The sequence below is a fragment of the Dendropsophus ebraccatus genome, chromosome 7 (genome assembly GCF_027789765.1).
Source record: "Dendropsophus ebraccatus isolate aDenEbr1 chromosome 7, aDenEbr1.pat, whole genome shotgun sequence".
Taxonomy (NCBI): Eukaryota; Metazoa; Chordata; class Amphibia; order Anura; family Hylidae; genus Dendropsophus; species Dendropsophus ebraccatus.
The window spans coordinates 134,879,913-134,899,868 of record NC_091460.1 but is presented as its reverse complement, the minus strand read 5'-3'; the positions used below and the strand labels follow the sequence as shown (position 1 = coordinate 134,899,868).

At 41.6% G+C, this 19,956-nt stretch overlaps 1 protein-coding gene across 1 annotated transcript in view; it reads left to right on the top strand.

Moving 5' to 3' along the window:
* ANXA5 (annexin A5) overlaps positions 1-19,249 on the top strand; it is a 29,893-nt gene extending 10,644 nt beyond the window's left edge. Inside the window, exons 3-13 of the mRNA XM_069978542.1 lie at positions 1,886-1,967; positions 2,547-2,641; positions 3,157-3,270; positions 5,221-5,311; positions 8,572-8,651; positions 9,347-9,403; positions 9,532-9,625; positions 12,316-12,411; positions 13,179-13,237; positions 15,887-16,009; positions 18,161-19,249. Coding sequence (XP_069834643.1) covers positions 1,886-1,967; positions 2,547-2,641; positions 3,157-3,270; positions 5,221-5,311; positions 8,572-8,651; positions 9,347-9,403; positions 9,532-9,625; positions 12,316-12,411; positions 13,179-13,237; positions 15,887-16,009; positions 18,161-18,223 — 954 coding nt within the window. The 3' untranslated portion in view covers positions 18,224-19,249. The remainder of the gene's footprint in view (positions 1-1,885; positions 1,968-2,546; positions 2,642-3,156; positions 3,271-5,220; positions 5,312-8,571; positions 8,652-9,346; positions 9,404-9,531; positions 9,626-12,315; positions 12,412-13,178; positions 13,238-15,886; positions 16,010-18,160) is intronic.
* Positions 19,250-19,956: the final 707 nt, after the last annotated feature.

Below are 19,956 nucleotides of genomic sequence, written 5' to 3'. Positions count from 1 at the left end.
CTGACATTAAAATGTTTGTCGCAAATGTCTGGGCCGGAGGCAGGAAAAACTGTCTACTAAAATGACTGAGTCTGAGTCTAACAGTAGTTATACAGTTGTTGTTGTAGTAGTAGCTGTATATTCTGAGAGAGCTTTCTCACTCACCCCTGGTTCTTGTCGTATAAGTAGACAGTTGTTCTTAAACCAGTTGTGTGTAGTTCTTCAAGTTGCAAAAGACTGAAAATTTACAAGCAGTGCAAAAAAAGTCTTAAGATTCACTGGAACAGATTTCATATAGTAAACATGTGTACTCTTACATTTGCCACATCGTAGGTCAATAAACTTTGTTCCGCAGTTAAACAGGTACTCCAGCCAGGGGCATAATTACCACTGTAGCAGACATAGCAACTGCGATGGGGCCCGCTGCATCAGGGGGCCCCGTGGCCCACTCTTGCAATACACTGGGCCCCCTGAGCTGTCATTATTTGCAGCACCCGTTGCCTCCTGGGTTCTACAACTGTCCCTTTACCTACAAGCACTCCTCGCCAGCACTTGCTTTTATACAGTTATGACTACACTTGAGGGCTTAAGGCCCTATTCCACGGAACGATTATTGGTCGATAATCGTCCCGTGGAATAGAGTGCAACGATCAGCAGACATCGTTCATGTCGGCTGATCGCTGCAGTCGCTTGTTTTTCAACATGTTGAAAAACAAGCGACTGATACAGCAACTATTTTCTGCTGTCGCTCCATTGAATAGGAGCATCGGCAGCAGACGCTACTGTATCCTATGGGCTGGCCGGACAATCAGCGATCACCCGGGCAGCCCCCCCGTAGCTCCCCGCCGCCCCTCCCGCACTCACCCGCTCGCTGCAGACGCGTTGAATAGTGGCGGCAGCAGTGAGCGGGGCATGAGCAAACGAGCGCTCAGAGCGCTCGTATGCTCCTCTAGACGGCCCGTGGAATAGGGCCTTTAGTAGTCAGTCGGGGATGGGCCCAATCAAAAGTTTGCTATAGGGCCCAGACATTCCTTGTTACGCCCCTGTCTCCAGCCATTTTCTTTTCCTTTTAACTGGTTTCCAAAGTTCTTTTGATTTTGTAAATTACTTTTTAATTTAAAAATCTCCAGTCTTCCATTACTTATCAGCTTCTGTATGCCCTGCAGGGAGTGGTGTATTCTTTCCAGTGTTACACAGTGCTCTTTGCTGCCACCTCTGTCCATGTCAGGAACTGTCCAGAGCAGGAGCAAATCCCCATAGAAAACCTCTCCTGCTCTGGATAATCCTGTCTCGGACAGAGGTGGCAGCAGAGAGCACTGTGTTAGACTGAAAAGAATACATCTCTGCTGGACATACAGCAGCTGATAAATATGGGAAGACTTGAGATTTTTAAATAGAAAGTTATATAGATTTTTAATTTACTTCTGACAGCAGTTGATTTGAAAGAAAAAGATTTTCGCCGGAGTATCCCTTTTAATATTGGCAATGGCTGAGATTATAGCCAAAAAATTACTTGATTATGTGATTCTGACTTTGGCAAATCCAGTTTGTCAAGTTGTCTGAACAGCATCTCTTCAAACTACCCAACGTATTGCGCCCTCTGATCACTTGTGCGCTTTTATTTCAATAGGGAATGGTATATAGGCGTCTGCCAGTGCTCATATATGGAGGGCAAAAAGGATCAAGCATGTCAGACCGTAACTTACTAGATGCTTTCCTTATAAGAGGACGGTTGTTGAGCTCGGCTGACATGTTTCTAACGTGTGTCCAGCATCATAGGGTCACAGTTAAAGTAAAAGTCTCTACATGGTTTCAGAACCTTTTGAACATATTAGGCCATCCTCCGTTTAGGTTTGTATCCATTAATGTAGAAATTCCATAGCAAATGACATGTTTTCTCTTTTAGCCTTCAGGAACCATCAGAGATTTCCATGGCTTCAAAGCCAATGAAGATGCAGAGGCTCTCCGCAAAGCTATGAAGGGTTTAGGTAGGTTTACATACTGTATTGTATAATGGTCCTACAGAGCTTTATTTAGATCGGCAAAGAACTCTGAGGGGGACATTTACTATTGACCCTAAAACTTGTGACTTTTTCTAACATATTCGTCTGTTTTTTACCCAGCTGAATAGGACTAATTTAACAAAATAATAATAAATTTGTGGGGAAAAAAACTGCCCCAAAAAAAGTTACAAAAATTTACCAGACATAGGCCTACACCAGTGTCTGCAACTTTTTTTTTTAAAAAAAGTTGCAAACAATAAATTGGGTGCAAATCCAGGATTAGCCAATTTTTGGGGGGTGAATACTAAAAAGAGGCAGATTGAAAAAATAGAACTTAGGCAGGGTCCACACTGCGTTTTTGCAGTCCGTTGCTTTCATCCATTTTATGGAAGAAAAAAACTGATGCATTTGTGTGCTGCTGACCTCATGTTATAGTTTAATATTCCAATACTTGGCGCCGTTTTGTTTTTAACGTTTTCGCCACTGCCTGCTACTTCTCTGTAAATGTTAAATATCCTCCATTATCCATCTTTAGTAATTCTTTATCTTCCCATTAAATCTCAGGTACTGATGAAGACACCATTATGAAGATTCTTACAGCCAGAAGCAATGCCCAGCGTCAGCAAATTAAAGTCTCATTTAAAACCCAGTTTGGCAGGGTAAGACAGAAATGATTACAGTGCATGCCGCATAGAAAATGATACTGTAACAATGACTATGCTGTGGTATATATGTCCTATTATACACGTTGAGACAACTTTATCAGTGTAGTTATAGAATTTTTCAAAATGGCGGCTGTTTTTATTGGATGGCTGCCATTTGATGGCGAAAAAACGAGTGTTATTTGATGGTAGATGACGGCCAGCCAATAAGAACGGCCGCCATTTTGAAGTTGTGTGAACATATAGACAATGAGCTTGGCTGTCACTGTGTGGCACTGTGTGACTTGGGCTAGGGCTACACAATGACTATCTATCTATCAAGAGTAGAAATAACTGGCACGTGCCATTACTTTTAGTTTGTTGCCAAAAACTGGTGTACATAATAAATGTAGGTCTTATTGTTGAAACCTGTATGTATTGTGTCATGTATGCATTTGGGCTTGCCAGTCTTTTTTTTTTTTCCCCTGGGGCTTTTACATGATTTCAACGACCTATTGTTTATTCTACACCAGGATATGGTTGATGACCTGAAATCAGAACTTACTGGGAAACTTGAGAAGGCGATAGTTGCACTAATGATACCATCCAGCCAGTATGATGCATACGAACTTAGACATGCACTCAAGGTAAGCAGTTTACTACTCGGCTGAATGAAAATACTGTAACCTTACTTTAAAGGGTTATTGCCCTCTGAGTTAATTGCCCAGAAGTGTTCATCAGCCCCATATAGAATGAATTGAGTCATGGGCACGCTGGGCCCTCCATTCCTTGGGGGAGGGGGATTGCATCCCTGTTCTCCTATGGACAGAAGATAATAAACTCAGATGGGTATACCCTTCTAAATTGACAAACTATAAGAAGCCAAAAACCAGAGAGAAACAGTTGGCTCTTTGCATCTCATTGGTGCAACAGAGTAACAGTGTAACAGATATTTTTTTTAGAAATCAATAGTACAGGCAATCTTAAGAAACTCTGTAATAGGTGTTATTAAGCAAAAGAGTTTTGTTCTGTAGTCAAAAGCTGTTTTTCTACCTCTCCCGCTCTATGCAAGGGGATCAATGAGCATGGAGAGGAGAAAAAGAAGCCCTTCAAAACACTACATCCTGCAATCTTCTCTCACCAAGCTCCCAGACCCTGACCTTTCTGACATCTGAATTCAGCATTTTATGTGCCCAGACAGTCTCCAAACTGCACAGCTGCTTCTCTGCACTTCCTGCTCACTCATCCCCTTGGCCCCTTCCCCTCCATAGGTCATAATGGAATCCGCAAAACCCGTCTTCACTTTGCTTCTCTGTAATAAAGATTGCTTTGCCTGATAATGATCAGATAAGAAGCGTGTGTGTGTGTGGGGGGGGGGAAGCTTTCTGAGTACTGAAAGAGGCTTTTTTGCCTAATAAACCCTATTACAGAGTTACTTAAAATCACTTGTACTATTAATTTCTGCTAAAAATTTTAAATGACAGTGACACTTAAGTTGCAGTAAAAGTCACAAATGCAGTTGGAGTTCTTAGGTGTTTATGGGTTGAAAAACACGTCTCATTATTGCTATGATGCATTCTCCGGGTTATAATTGTCTCTAAATCTAATAATGTAGAAGCTTGTAATAACCTGTACTAGAATATGTACATATGTTAAGGGATTATCTCACATGAAACCTTTTTCTTGTATGTTTTTGAAAAAGAGATCAATGAATACAAAGGATTAGTGCAGAGGAGGGAATCTGTTGTATGATACTCGTCCAACTACAACCAAAACCACTCTTTCCTGTTTTTAGTGCAAACTCAAAGCTCTCGAGCTATGGTATGGGCGTATTTGTAACTAATTTTCATTAAAATGAAGACAAAGACTCTGCTATAAGGCTAGGACTACATGACAATATGACATTGCTAGTAGGTTGGTGTAAAGTTTCAGAAGGACTACCCTGTGACACTAAAATCTCAATGTGTGCACCAGTTTTTAAAGCATATTTAAAGGGGTATTCCATTCAAACATAACTTTTGATATATTGCTGCCCATGGTGATACTAACAATTCCTTCCATACTTGTTATGTATTTAGTCTTCTTCCTCCAGTTGTGAGCTGCTGCTTTCTGCTAAGACTCAAAAATCTGTGTGTGAGCCTTTCACTCCCCCTCTCTTCTGAGACAGCTGATGTAAACAAGTCCCTGGCAGGCTTTATCTGCAACACTGTAGCTTCTTTTTAATGCTGGGAGGGTTAATCAGAGGTCAAATTGCTAATGAACTCACTGTGATTAACCTTCTCAGTATTAAAAGAAGCTACAATAATGCCTGCCAGGGACTTGTTTACATCAGCCATCTTGGAAAGGAGGGGGAGATGGAGAGAGAGTCTTATGCACAGATTTTTGTGTTTTCAGCGGAAAGCCGCCACTCAGGACTGGGAGAAGGAGACTGGATAGATACCAACAATTTATTCCATACTTGTTCTTATCACCGTGGGCAGCAACATATGAAATTTTATGTCTGAGTGGAATACCCCTTTAAGGGGACAGAGGTTGCAATTTATTTTTGTGACTACACACACATTTTTTTTTTTTATAATTATTTTTATGTTTGTCAGGGTGCTGGCACTGATGAGACTGTACTCACTGAAATTCTTGCCTCAAGATCTCAAGCTGAAATCACTCACATCAAAAAAGTCTACAGAGAAGGTACAGACCAAACTGGTGCATAGAACTGTTTTTTGGGGTGTTTTTGGAGCAACATTAACCAAATCAGAAACTTGGAAAAGCCCCCTGTTTTTGCCCTTCATTATAAGATAACAGGAATATATTACAGACAAAAATCCATTGGTCTATAGGCCACAATAGCACTAAAAGTTGTCCTGTTTGGCTAATAGGTGCAAAGCAAATAAGACAGCGGGCTCACGCTCCCTAAGTCGGGATGCTGCCAGGATGGTATCAGCTTGAAGGGCAAACAAGTTGTTGGAATTGCAGCCAGTTTGCTTATTGCAATATTTAAAGGGGAACTATCAGCAAGGTTTAACAAATCTAAACTGCTAATATGTCCCTATTGCACGGGAAACACCGAGGAGGAAGGTATGTTTCTTACCTTCCTCCTTTGCACTGTGTTGGTGCAGTTAAGGCTCTATTACACAAAGCGATTATAGGCCGTATTCGGCCACTACAGACCTTTACGGCTGATACTCGTTGTGTAATAGAAGACAACACTCAGCCGATCGTTGTCTTTCAACAGGCTGAAACACCAACGATCAGCCTGTTAACGAGCTGCTGCCGTCACCTTGAGTTACAGGACCGGTGGCAGCAGACCGCCGCTGTCTCCTATGGGCTGCCCGGACAATAACCCGGGCAGTCCCCCCTGGCTCTTACCTGCTTGCTTTCAACGCGTGTAATAGCGCAGTTGACTGTTTGGCGCTCGCTTGCTCTCCACATCACCCCGTGTAATAGGAGCTTTAATCTTTGCTTCACAGTCAGGTGAGACCCCCATAGAGCCGATCCACCCCCGGCCGGCCCGCCTTTTTGTAATGATAATGAATGGAGTGGGCTTGCCAGGTGCAGGCAGTTATCCTAACAATCTCATCGGACCATGGAGCAAACTAACTGCACCAGAACGGCACCGAGGAGGAAGGTAAGAGACATACCTTCCTCCTCGGCGTCTCCTGTGCAATAGAGACCTAGCAGGTTAGAGTCGTCTAATGTATGTACATGTTCTGTTAACATGAAATTGTATATAATATTGTACCTCCTAAGTATAAACGAGAAGTTGTATGCTGCAGGGCTTACTCTTAGCTTTTTATTTGACATGTAGTAGTCTAGCAAGGTCCTCCTCCCTTCGAAGCTCCCACAGCACAGACATTGGAGCTGCACACTTCATTTATTAACTGAAAAGCTCCATCAGCAGACAGTCAGTCTGGCAGCTAAGCTTCCCATCCGCTTCTGCTCCATTTCTCCTATTTAATACTGTAAAAGCAGTGGCGCAATACTTCCTCTTGGCTATAGATACCTAAAAGACAGAGCACAAGCACCTGCTGTCACTTTCTAAGTGCACAGCCCTGTCTGGACTGCAGGAACTCAGAGAGGAAAGGATTAATAAACTTTGCAAGGATTTATAAGACGACAGTGACATCGCTGCAGAGCCCCAGATGACTATTTATAAGCAGTATTTAAGAAGTCTGGCGAAAATTTTTATTAAATTATTGTATTGCCCCATAAAAGTTATACAAATTATCAATATACACTTATTGTGCGAAATGCACATAAAGTGCCTTTTTCCCTGCACTTACTACTACATCAAGGTTTCACTTCCTGGATAACATGGTGATGTCACTTCCTGGATAACATGGTGATGTCTTGACCCGACTCCCAGCTGTGTGGGCTGTGGCTGCTGGAGAGGATGATGGCAGGGGGACACTGAGGGACAGAGGGCACTGGAGGGACACTGAGCATTCCTTTGCCATCATCCTCTCCAGCAGCCACAGCCCGCACAGCTCTGGGAGTCGGGTCGTGACATCATCTTGTTATCCAGGAAGTGAAGCCTTGATGCAGTAGTAAGTGCAGGGAAAAAAGTACTTTATGTGCATTTCCCGTAATCAGTGTATATTGGGGATTTGTATAACTTTTGGGGGGGGCAATACTATACTTTAATAAAGATTTTTTGCCGGACTTCTCCTTTAAATAACCTGAAGATTTATCAAAAGTGGCGCTGAGGATGAAGATAAGAAAAATAACCTTATTCTTAGTGTTCTGCGCTCTATGGAAACATACCAGCAGGTGAGTCTCCTAACCTGTTGTTAGTTCCCCCTTTAAGCAGTTTAAAGAGAAACTATCAGCAGGTTACAAGTAGATGAATCTAACCTGCTGATATGTCCCTGTTGCATAGGAGACACAAAGGAGAAAGGTATGTGTGAAGTTATGGTGCTGTTCCGGTGCAGTTAGTCTTTTGTATCACGGCTCGGTGAGACTATAGGGAGCACTGGGGCACCTATTAGGAGCACCGCCCACCCCCATAGCACCAATCCGGCCCTGGCTGGCCTTCTCCATTTATTATTGTTAGAAAGGGGTGGGCTGGCCAGGGGCGGATCAGGGAGCAGGGCAGTGCTCCTAACGTCTCACCAGACCGTGGAGCACAGACTAACTGCTCCGGAACAGCGACGAAGAGGAAGGTAAGAGACATTCCTTTCTCCTTGGCGTCTTCTGTGCAGTAAGGACATATCAGCAGGTTAGATTTGTCTAACCTGCTGATAGTTCCCCTTTCTTCTTATGTGCATACAATCTTGGCCTAAAGCCTAGGCCCTGGGTCCATTGTAACCTGCTTGGCTAGACTCGGCTGGAGTTGTGGGCCATCCTGTTACCTCGCGGCAGACGACTTGACAATTTGAAAATATCATACTTTACCTCACCAGGCTGCAGGTCTCCTTCTCCCGGTCCTGTGCGGCACCATCAGCTTCGGAGCAGCCTGTCTGAGCTGACAGACCACTCAGCCAATCACTGGCCTGGAACACCGCGGCCAGTGATTGGCTGAGCAGTCTGTCAGTTCAGACAGGCCGCTCCGAAGCTGCTGTGGCGCGGGACCCGGGGAGAGGGAGAAGACCTGCGCCTGGACAGGGCTGCAAGGACATCGATGTCCCTGCAGCCCTTGCTGAACGGTTGTCGGGCCGTGGAATAGGATCTAGCAGATCGGCGCTCGTTTACATCGTTGATCGGGCCTTAGTCAGCCCGTGGAATAGGACCCTTACTTAGGATTACCTTCTCCTCTAATAAGGGGCGCGCAGTGTGTTCCTAGAGAGAACGCAGTCATTATGTGGAGTCGTCTTATGGATGAAACCGCTATCTAGTCTGCACTGCAGGATGGCAGAGCAAAGGGGCGAGTCTTCACCAATATGAACAATTCTGCACATCAGGTCTGAAGCCTGAATATTACTATACTTATACTGTACTTATTATTGCTGTAGAATACCAATGTGAACTGGAAGACTCCATCACTGGAGACACATCTGGTTACTTTCAAAGAATGTTGGTTGTCCTCGTCCAGGTAAGGCTGAACTTTTCTACTATGGAGCTTGATTTACATGTTTGTGACAAAGGAGTCTTAAATACTAAACTACATGGGGGAGATTTGTAGAACTGGCTAATGGTCCATTTACACTGAAAGATTATCTGACAGATTATCTTCCAAAAATAATCTGAAGCCAAAGCCAGGAATAGATTTCAAAAGAGGAAAAATCTCAGTTTTCCATTATGACCTGATCTCTGTTTATAGTCTGTATTGTGGGGGGTCTGAAACTGTTATCATGAGACACTATCCCCTTCTCCGACCTGCTATAACACTGTACATGGATGCTAGCGGTCTGTACACTATACGCTAACAAATACACTATACTTCACATCTCTGCCATGGCCTCTGGATATCGCATTAGCATACAGTGCACTGACTTATTGCAGTCTTACCGGAGGGAATGATGGTTGAAAGATGAAAAAACTGATTCCAAATATGTTTTTTTCTTAAATCTGTCTATGCATTATAGGATTCGAGATGACAGATTCCTTTAAAAGTAAACTAGAAACCATTAAGTAGTGCAATATATTTCCTCTAAATGCTATGGGATGACTTTTTCATAGATTTCTCTCTATAGTTTGTTCTCATTATTTTACGAGCGTACTGTAGCGGCTTCATTGATATTTCATGACGTCTAATCAAATATATATTTTTTGTATATAAAATTTCAGGCAAACCGAGACCCTGACTATAAAGTGAATGATGTTCTTGTTGAACAGGACGCTGAGGTTGGTGTGTTCTCAACTGATAAAAGGACGAACATGAATTTTGCAGTCGTCCCCTGAAATCTTTGTTGAATTGGTTGTTCTGCTTGTTTCTGCCTGATCCCTCAATGAATTTCATTACTTTTTGATAGGTTTTATTTAAAGCTGGTGAGCTGAAATGGGGCACAGATGAAGAAAAGTTCATCACTATATTGGGAACTCGCAGCGTTGCCCACTTAAGGAAAGGTAACTGGCCCTTTGGGATCTCTAAACCATAATTCAAGCTTCTGCTTAGATCTCATTGTTTTGTGCTTTTTTTATGCATCATATTCAGTGTTATTACTGTTATAACAGATTTTTTTTTTCACATTTTTCTAATTTTTATTAAGAATTTTCAAAATGCTATAAAAACATCAGTAAGGCTTGTGTTCACACTATGTTTTTGCAATCTGCTTTTTTTTATCCATTTCATTTTTCAAAAAACTGATGAAAAAAAAAAGAGAGAAACTTTTGCGCACATTCATTTTGAACAGTCTTTCCATTGTCGCACATTATAAAAAAAAAAAAAAAAAAAAAAAAAAAAGCATCTAAACGTATCATTTTTTTAAACCAACACTATGGAAGGGATGCATTCCCCCCCCTATTATTTCTTTTAATGCTTGAAAAGGGAGCGTTTATACAGACTATAGTCTTTCGTGAGTACGGCTACCGCTATAGTTTCAAGCAATAACCTAACTTGAGGAGCACAGATTGCATTTGCTATGGTCTCAACATCCCTCCGAAATGAATCAAGACCTGGTCAGTCCCACCATGGGTGGGTGGGTGGTTGGGGGGGGGGGGAAGTATCAGCCTCCTGTTCACATCTCCATAACAAAGGTATTACAAAGTTCTACTTTATATAATAGAGATTTCACATGTCTAGTAAAATATGGCTGTGTAAACGAGCTGGGGCTGCTGGACCAATCCTTATAATTGTCAAGATCTAATTTCTCTGCAAAAAGAAATGCAACAGTGCCGCACAGGGGACCCAAACTGACCATATAGTAGAGATTTCAGATTGTTAAAAAAAAAAATTTTTTCCAGTGAACAAATAAATCACCAATGGGCTTCATGTGGGTATACATCTGCCATTTGACTTTAAAGGGAAACTGACAGCATGGGTATACAGTACATATCAAAGTGCTGTCAGTTTCCAGTTCCCTATTTTACAAGCCTAGCATGTGTACCTATATCTTTCCCCTTTGATCCGGCATTTTTGCAAAAAACTATCTTTAATTCACGGCCCCTGCCTCCCCCTGATTCATCTTCAGCTACTTTAAACCTAATGAAGATGAAGTGTTTCTATTCAAAAAGTAGGGTTTCCAGAGATTCCTGTGTCCACATCTGCAGTTAAATATAGCAAGTATACCTTGTGAATATTCTGGATTTTATGCACCGTATATTATGCATTTTCTATGTTTGGTGATCAGCCTCGTAAAACACATTAATAGGAAATGTATATTGCTCTCAGTTAACCATGAGGTTGATACGATGTCGATGTGCAGCATGTCAGAGGCAGGCAGTCTGTGCAAGAGAAGTTTCCAGTAGTTGGAATGTCTTGATGGTTTCACAGATGGAAGAGATTAAAATATCTCCAGCATGAGTTTTCCTCATAGCAAAATTTTCCATGTGGTTAGAAATCACATTTTTGAATCTTTCAGGAAAAGGAGTTCTTCAAACCTCAAACTTTCCTCCCCTCCCCCCCATTTATTAATAAACCTGTTCTCGTATTCTGCGTAGTCAACCATTCATTCCCTTAACTCACAAAAAGTTAAATAGGTTTATTTTACTTTATTCTTTTAAAGTATGTTCTACTAAATATTTATTTTTGCCGACATACTCCCTGGTTATATTGGGATGGCTGGTTTGTTAGAGCGTTCCAGAATGTGTATTCTGGAACTCCACAGGCTATGCCGTAATTGTTTGGTAGGCGGGGGTCCAAATGCAAAGACCCTCATATATTAGGATAATGGGTCCCAGAACACTACCTTGCCCAGTTTTGACCTGCTCTCCCCATTAAAGGGGTTATCCAGCGCTACAAAAACATGGCCACTTTCTTTCAGAGACCGCACCACTCTTGTCTCCAGTTCAAGTGCGGTTTGCAATTAAGCTCTATTCACTTCAATGGAACTGAGCAGCAAAACCCCGCCCAAGTTGGAGACAAGAGCGGTGCTGTCTCTGGAAGAAAGTGGCCATGTTTTTGTAGCGCTGGATAACCCCTGTAAAGCCTATAGAAGTTAAGTCAAACAAGCAGTGTCATACAATTTAATTCACAACTTAGATAACACCCCCTTTATACAGATTAGAGAGAATCCCAACATCAAGAACAAATACAATCATTTTTTATTTTTTAAATTTTTTTTTAAGAGTGGGTTCACACATAACAGAATCGCAGCTGATGTAAACGCTGGCCCCCTTAAGCCCCTGCGGCTCAGTGAAAATGTTACCAGTCCGCACTCTGGCCTGCTTCTGTGGCTGCCGGCATCCTGACGTCCCGCTCAGCCAATCAGTGGGTGCGGCAGAAGCAGGCCAGAGCGGACTGGTAAAGTATTTATCGAGCTGCGGCAGGTTAAGGGGGGCAGCGTTTACATACAAAATCAGCTGCGATTCTGTTATGTGTGAATCCACCCTTACAATCATTTTTAACTTATTAAAAACATTTTATTTGTTCTTTGTGTTTACTTACTCACCGCAGGATGAAGTGTCAGCTGTAGAAATGTAAAAACTGACAGTACAGGGAATCGTAGTGGATTTCGCTGCAAACTCGCAGTGTGAAATCCACTGCGATTCCTTTATGTGTGAACCTACCCTTAAGGGCTAGTGTGATATCTGACTCCACTTCATAGATATCCTTAGCACTAAAGACTCTAAATACCTCTTTTTTTTCTTTTTTTCAGTATTTGATAAGTACATGACCCTCTCTGGGTATCAGATTGAAGAGAGTATTGGCCGGGAGACCTCTGGTAACCTTCAAAGGCTGCTTCTTGCTATGGGTAAGGATCAGAGTTGTCTCTTTCTGCTGTCAAAAACAACCAGAACAAACACAGACTTAAACAAGGCTATCATTATGGTGTGCAATTAAAACCTAGGAAATTCTAAGTAGTATTATTATATTTCTTTTGGGAAATAGACTCCTACATAGAATGCTTTTCCATGAAGAATGTAAAAATAAGCTAAACCTCTTACGGAAATATATATGTTCTAAAATAAATAACAATAAATTACTGAAATATATGTTATAAAATAGATAACAATAAATGCTAAAAGTCCCTATATTTAGTGTTATGGTATGGGTTATTAGCGTTATGGTATGGGTATGGTGTTAGACAGTCTAATACACTTTGGTGAAGCAATTTGAGGTGCTAGGAACACAGAGGGTCCAGATGTATAAATCTGTAAAAGAGAAACGGTTCCAGCACTCACCAGTTCAGTAGAAATTCTTACTTTTATTCCAAGGGTTTCAGGATAACAGGGAGTGAGTGTGGGAGCATCTCCAAAGGCGACAGCTGTTTCAGGCTACATAGCCCGTTCCTGGCCAGGGGCTGTCCTGGCCTGAAAAAGGGCTATGTAGCCTGAAACAGCTGTATAAAATACAACTGAAACCTGCCATATAAAAAACAAGACATACTGAGGTTTAGTAAAGGGCTAGTGCAAATCTGTGGCTCCATACAAAACTGCTATTTGCATGAACCCCAAAGCTCTTATAATGGTTTTACATATCTGTCTGATTTGACTTGTTCTGCTTTGTGTTTGTGCTCAGTGAAGTGTGTCCGGAGTGTTCCTGGATACCTTGCAGAAGCTTTGTACAATGCAATAAAGGTGAGTTCACCATTTGTCACGCACCTTGTATGAAGCACAGCGTCTAACAATGATTACTAGTTTAGGCTGAAGCTGTGGCCAAACTTTCCAAGTCACATGCCTGCAGAAAATCGTATGCTTCTGGCGCAACAATGATAAATCGCTCCATTGTCTTTTTGCACTAAATATATAAAGTGATGAAAATTTCAACCTTATGGCACTTAATATGTGTAATTCTTGTCAAGTGGCAAAATTCTATATCCCATTTAAAGTTGTTAAATGTACTAATCCTGCGCCCAAGTCTAAACCTTTCTAATAAAATGTACATCGCTCCCAGGCCGGAAGAGTAAGCTTCAGCTAACATTACATTAGCAGGTGTCTGCTGGAAGCGAAGTCATGCACAAAGTTCTCTTTAGACGTCATCTGCACGAACAGGCTTGAAAGGCTTTGTTACTGCACTGACTGACTGGCAAAGGATGTACAGTAGCCTTATATTTACTTAGTGTATAACCCAAGGTGACTGACATTTCCCTTACATTTGGATATGACACAGACCTGACCTGCTCTATGTCAGTTGGACTATTGGATAACTGTTAGTGGAAAAAAAAATCTACATATATATCTGTCTAGATCAGTGATTTTCAACCAGTGTGCTGTGGCACACTAGTGTGCCGCGACACATGGTCGGGTGTGCCGCGGGGAAAGTTCCCCAAACTATGGTGCCCCTGTGAAACAAGAGAAAACAATGGGGGAGAGAAACCTGGGGATGGGGGAGAAACGGGAGAGAAGCAGGGTGGAGAGAAGCACAGGAGAGAAGCATGGGGGAGAGAAGCACAGGAGAGAAGCACGGGGGAGAAGTATGGTGGAGAGAAGCACAGGAGAGAAGCAGGGGGAAAAGTATGGTGGAGAGAAGCACGCGAGAGAAGTAGGGGGGAGAAGTATGGTGGAGAGAAGCACGCGAGAGAAGTAGGGGGGAGAAGTATGGTGGAGAGAAGCACGCGAGAGAAGTAGGGGGGAGAAGTATGGTGGAGAGAAGTAGGGGGGAGAAGTATGGTGGAGAGAAGCACGGGAGAGAAGTAGGGGGGAGAAGTATGGTGGAGAGAAGCACGGGAGAGAAGTAGGGGGGAGAAGTATGGTGGAGAGAAGCACAGGGGGGAGAAGTATGGTGGAGAGAAGCACGGGAGAGAAGTAGGGGGGAGAAGTATGGTGGAGAGAAGCACAGGGGGGAGAAGAAAACAGGCCCAGGTTTCACACTGAGTATAAATACATTTTTATGTATAATATGTAGTGTTTTAGTGTCATTTTGTGCCATTTTGGTTGGTGGTGTGCCCCAGGATTTTTTAAGTATAAAAAGTGTGCCGCGGCTCAAAAAAGGTTGAAAATAACTGGTCTAGATTGTATGTTTTGTTACTGGTTTTGTTACTCCTATTGATTTTAATAGATTGTAAGTATCATCACACTGGTTACTTTCAAAAACTTTTGACTAAAGTTTTGATTGGCGGGGGTCTGGGTCAGATCACTAGAACAAGTGGGGAGAAGTGCCATTTCTCCCTGCTCGGTGCACATGGCTGACCCATGAGTTGCTATAGAAGCCCTGGCTTCTCTGTTATGAGTAGAGTTGCTGGTACTGCACGTGACCCACAGCTCTATTCATTCCTATGGAGACATCGGAAAGAGCCAAGTAAGCCAGAAGAGATGCACTCTGCTCTCTCTGTAGGAATGAATAGAGCCGCAAATCATGTGGCGTACCTGCAGCTCTATTCATAACACAGAAGTCGGGGGCCCCGATATGGAGATCAGTGGAGGTACGTAAGTCGGATCCCTGTGATATCTTAAGGTATGTCCACAATACGGAATCCCAGCGGATCCCCTGCCGCGGGTTCCGCCGCTCGCTCGCGGCGGCGCACATCTCTGCTGGTTCCATAGGCTTCATTCTGTGGTTTGTCAGATTCCGCCATCCGCCCGAAGAATGAACGGGTTGGCCGCGAGTGGGAGCAAGCTGCGGAATCCACGGTGGGTGATCTGCCAGAATTCCATAGTGTGGACATACCCTTACTTTTTCCCTATCCTATGGATAGGGAAAAAGTTGATTTTGCCCGGACAACCTCTTGAAATGGGTTGTTCACCAAAAAAGTGGTGCCAGAGATTTGTAATTTACTTCTTCTTCTTTACTACTTCTTCTTTACTTCTTAAGTCTTACAGTATTTTATCAGCTGCTGTATGTCTAGAAGGAAGTGGTGTATTATTTCCAGCCTAGATAGCAGGAGAGGTTTTCTATGGGTATTTGCTGCTGCTCTGGACAGTTCCTGACATAGACAGAGGTGGCAGCAGAGAGCGCTGTGTCACACTGGAGAGAATACACCACTTCCTGCAGGACATACAGCAGCTGATAAGTACTGGAAGACTTGAGATTTTTAATAGAAGTAAATTACAAATATCTGGCACCAGTTGAAAGAAAACATTTTGGGTAAACAAGCCTTTTAATGCAATGCAGGTAAACTATCAGTTTCCATTGAATAACAGCAAGCAGATGTCTTAGAAGCTGTGAAGAATTGGAACTGAAATCTTATCACTTGTATAACTTGTCAGTACACAGTGTTATCCTTTAACCATACTAGTAAGCATGTGTTCTCTCTATTTTCATTCTGGTCTGTGTTACGCCCCGTGCAGGGAGCCGGCACCGATGACAGCACCCTGATAAGGATTATGGTTTCCAGGAGTGAAATTGACTTGCTTGAAATTAGGAAGGAGTATCGTAAGAATTTTGGAAAATCTCTGCTCCAGGCAATTAAGGTAAAATAACACTTATTTCTTTATATTCCATTACTTACTTACAAGATTATTTAAAAACTCTTATTTGGACAACTTAAAGCAGAGGTAGGGATCCTTGGCTCTCCAGCTGTTGCAAAACTACAACTCCCATCATGTCTGGACAATTACTGGATACATGGAATAAGACTTACTATACACTTGGACTAAACTAGGAACAACATTATCTAAGTTTTTTTTTTTTTATTCATGAAAATCCTATAATCAGCAAATTCATATGTGGATTTCTTGTAATCTACCATCAGACCAAAACGACTTATATGCCCCACCACACACTGTTACTAGTCTGTTGTGATATATACCAATTATTATCTATATCTGAGCTGTATATGGCTGGCAAGAGTACAATACAAAACAGTTATTATGGTCAAGTGATTGTGTCACAATGGCCCTGCAGTCAGATGGTCACATTTTTGATTTGTGCATGGATCCAGCTTTTCCAGGCAACCGGGGGGGAACGGCAATGAGATCAAAGGCAGCCCGACATATAAACCAACTGTTGAGCAAACAAAGCGATTCACTTGGTTTGTAATGTAAATTCGCTTATCTCTAGTAACTATTAGAGATGAGCGAATAATGAAATATTCGATAATTGGATTCGAATAGCTCCCGATATTCGTATATTCGAACGAATATCGAATCCCATTATAGTCTATGGGAGAAAAATCCTTGACCTGTAAATCAATATTCGACCACTAAAGGTATTATCCCACACACAGTATACAGCCGTATACCGGATATATAATTGTTTTTACAACAATAAAATTAAAGGGCTGGTCGACTCCTTTACAGGACGCAGACTGCGCAAATCAGTAGTGGCAAGATAACAGCTATTATCCCACTCTCACAGTTTACAGCCGTATACACGATCAGTAGATGTCTGAACACACTGCCTGTCTCACAACAGCTTCTAAATCTGTTTTTTATATTTTTAGCCCTAACAAGGGCTTAAAGGGGTCCCTCCCTACCTAACTTCACCTAAAAGCTTTCTCTCCCTGGTATACAGTCTGTCCCTCTCTATCTCCAACCAGCAAGTGACACAAATCTGAAATCACTATTCTTATAAGTCCTGCCTATTCCCAGTGCCTGTCCCTCCCCCCTGCATTGTTATTGGCTGGAAAAAAGCACATGGGGGGGGTGGAAGGGCGAATCAAATTTTTACTGCGTTATTATTCGAATATTCAAATACAATCGAATAGCGTACTATTCACTCATCTTTAGTCATTCATTTGAAATAAAAAATAAAAAATTACATGTCAGGGTCTTTGTGCTGGATTTCACCCCTGAGGAAGTCCGGTTGGGCAGACGGAACGCGCGGGGATTTTTCCCTTGACACCCCATCACCACCCTGTTGCTTGTATACTCATGGTGACATCTTATTACTTGGTCTGATTTTCACTTCATTGCTTCTAAATAATTCTCTCTTTTTCTATTAGGTGATATTATTTACAGTACATATACTTCTTAGTATTGTGGATTATTTGTGTAATTTAGGATTTATAATTATTTGTTGGTTATTTATACATTGCACTTGCACTTTATTTGTACAGGGTGTGTGACATACCTAGACTGGGGTGTCCTTGTGGGTGGTACCATACTGGGTACCCCCATATTTGTTATAGATTTTTAATAGTTTTTAAGCCTGTGGGATCATTGACTTCTAACACTGTACCTGTCACAATAAAGTACTTTTATTTATTATACTTTTTGGTGTGCTATGGTATATAAATTTGGCATAGCTTTTTCTGTAGTATAGTTATATCGGTTTATATGCTTACCATTTAGCACCCATTATTGCTATTGAACTGTGCATGTCCAACATTTTTTGTTTGTCGGTTTTTACAAGTCCGCGTAATTATTAAAAAAAAATTACATTAAAACTTTTAAAAACACAACTATACAATGACTATATATCCAGTCTTGCATATACATGATATTGTCAGTTCTAAAAGTACTTTTCTACTGCCACTACGTCTATAGTGCTACAGTCCTATGTAAGTACTGCTACGGTGTTTGCACTTGCCACTTGAACATGATGCATATAGTATATACTATGTTGTCTTTGTGACTCGTTAAAGATCATATCAGTGGCCAATAATTCTGTCTCTCTTTCAGGGTGACACATCCGGAGACTACAGGAATACCCTCCTCCTTATATGTGGCGGAGATGATGAGTAATGTTCCCAAGAAGGCCACCATGTTTAAAACCTTCATGTTACAGTAGAACAGTTACTATATGTAATTGCTGAGTGTATTTGTACTCGCCGTATTGTCCCATGATGTTTTGGCTGCATTACCTTTATCGATCCTGACCCACTGCTGTTATACTGAACCAAACCTAAATCACCAACGGGTTCTATGCTAAGCAGGGTTCATTAGAACTGTAGGCAGGTCTTGATGTTGAGGAGTTAAAGGGGTTGTTCACCTAATTTTTTTTTCTTTCAAAATAACTGGTGCCAGAGATTTGTAATTTACTTCTATTAACAAATCTACTGTTTTCCAGTACTTATCAGCTTCTGTATGTCTTGCAGGAAGTGGTGTATTCTTTCCATTACTCTCTGCTGCCACCTCTGTCCATGTCAGGAACTGTCCAGAACAGTTCCAAAAAATCCTTATAGAAAACCTCTCCTGCTCTCTAGACTGGAAAGAATACCACTTCCTATAGGACATACAGCAGCTGATAAGTACTGGAAGACTTGAGATTTTTTTTTTTTTTTTTTTTAAATAGAAGTAAATTATAAATCTGACACTTTCTGATACCAGTTAAAAAAAAAAATGGTGAAAAACCCCATTTAATGTGTAAAAATGTGCCTGTACTATGGCAGAGTGACAATGGTCTTGCTTGTAATCTGGGACAATATTTCAGGTGCTAATATACACTGCAGCCAAGGCAGACTAATATTTATATGCAACTGAAGTCTACTTTTTTTTTTTTTTTTTTTCAATGTAATGATATTAAAGCCAGTAGCTGCCATTTTGAGTCACCTGGGACCATTCCATTTCAGATACATGTCTGTTACTCTCTAACAATCTGTTTTGTGCATATTGTAACCTCCAGCTCACTTTCCTCGGCTGCTTTCCACAGTATTAGATCATGAACCTATTGATAGATCTTGCACTAAAGTCCGGCCTGATTTGTTCACTTACCTGGAATAATATAAACATGCATCTTCCCTTTATAGGAAATAAACTTCTTAATATCAAGATGTGTGATTTTGGTTTTAATATTATATAGATTATCAGGTCAAAGTTTTTGTACTTTCCTTTTTTTATGACTTTTTTTAATGTTGTTTTTTATTCAATGTATAAAACATAAAGAATCATACACACAGGAAAATACAATGAGCATCAAAACAAGTAGGGAATAGTAGCATAGTAGGGAAAATAAGTCGGACGTTCATAGACCAGCTCAAATAGAAAACGTATCTCAACAGAGACCTGGAATGGTAGAACACGTCTGGTGACCACCTCAAGGAGGGGAGAAAAAGAAATAGCTGAAACATACTGCTCAATCCAAAATTTGCAAAACATATTAGACAAACATAACATACAATAGGACAAGACATGGAGTATAAAAAATTTTGCCACAAGATGTCGCTATTGCAAGTAGGCGTAGTCAGTTATTGCACAGCTGTAGTATTGAAGGGGTTATTGTTTTGTTTACATGTCACATGGATCTGTAAGCCAATAAGAGTATACTCTTCTATCCTAGCATTTCTCTCTTTAATTCTCACATATGCACTCCTGACCCACTCACAGCACACCTTACAGGAGCAGTAGATAGGAAGTCACATGGGTAGAGGAAGTGTAGTGTCTTTTGTCGCTAGACTCTGTAGAGGAAGGATACAAGCCAGCCCTTTGCCAGGTCCCCAGTCTCAGTGTGCAGTCTAGAAGCAGACTAGGCACATGCA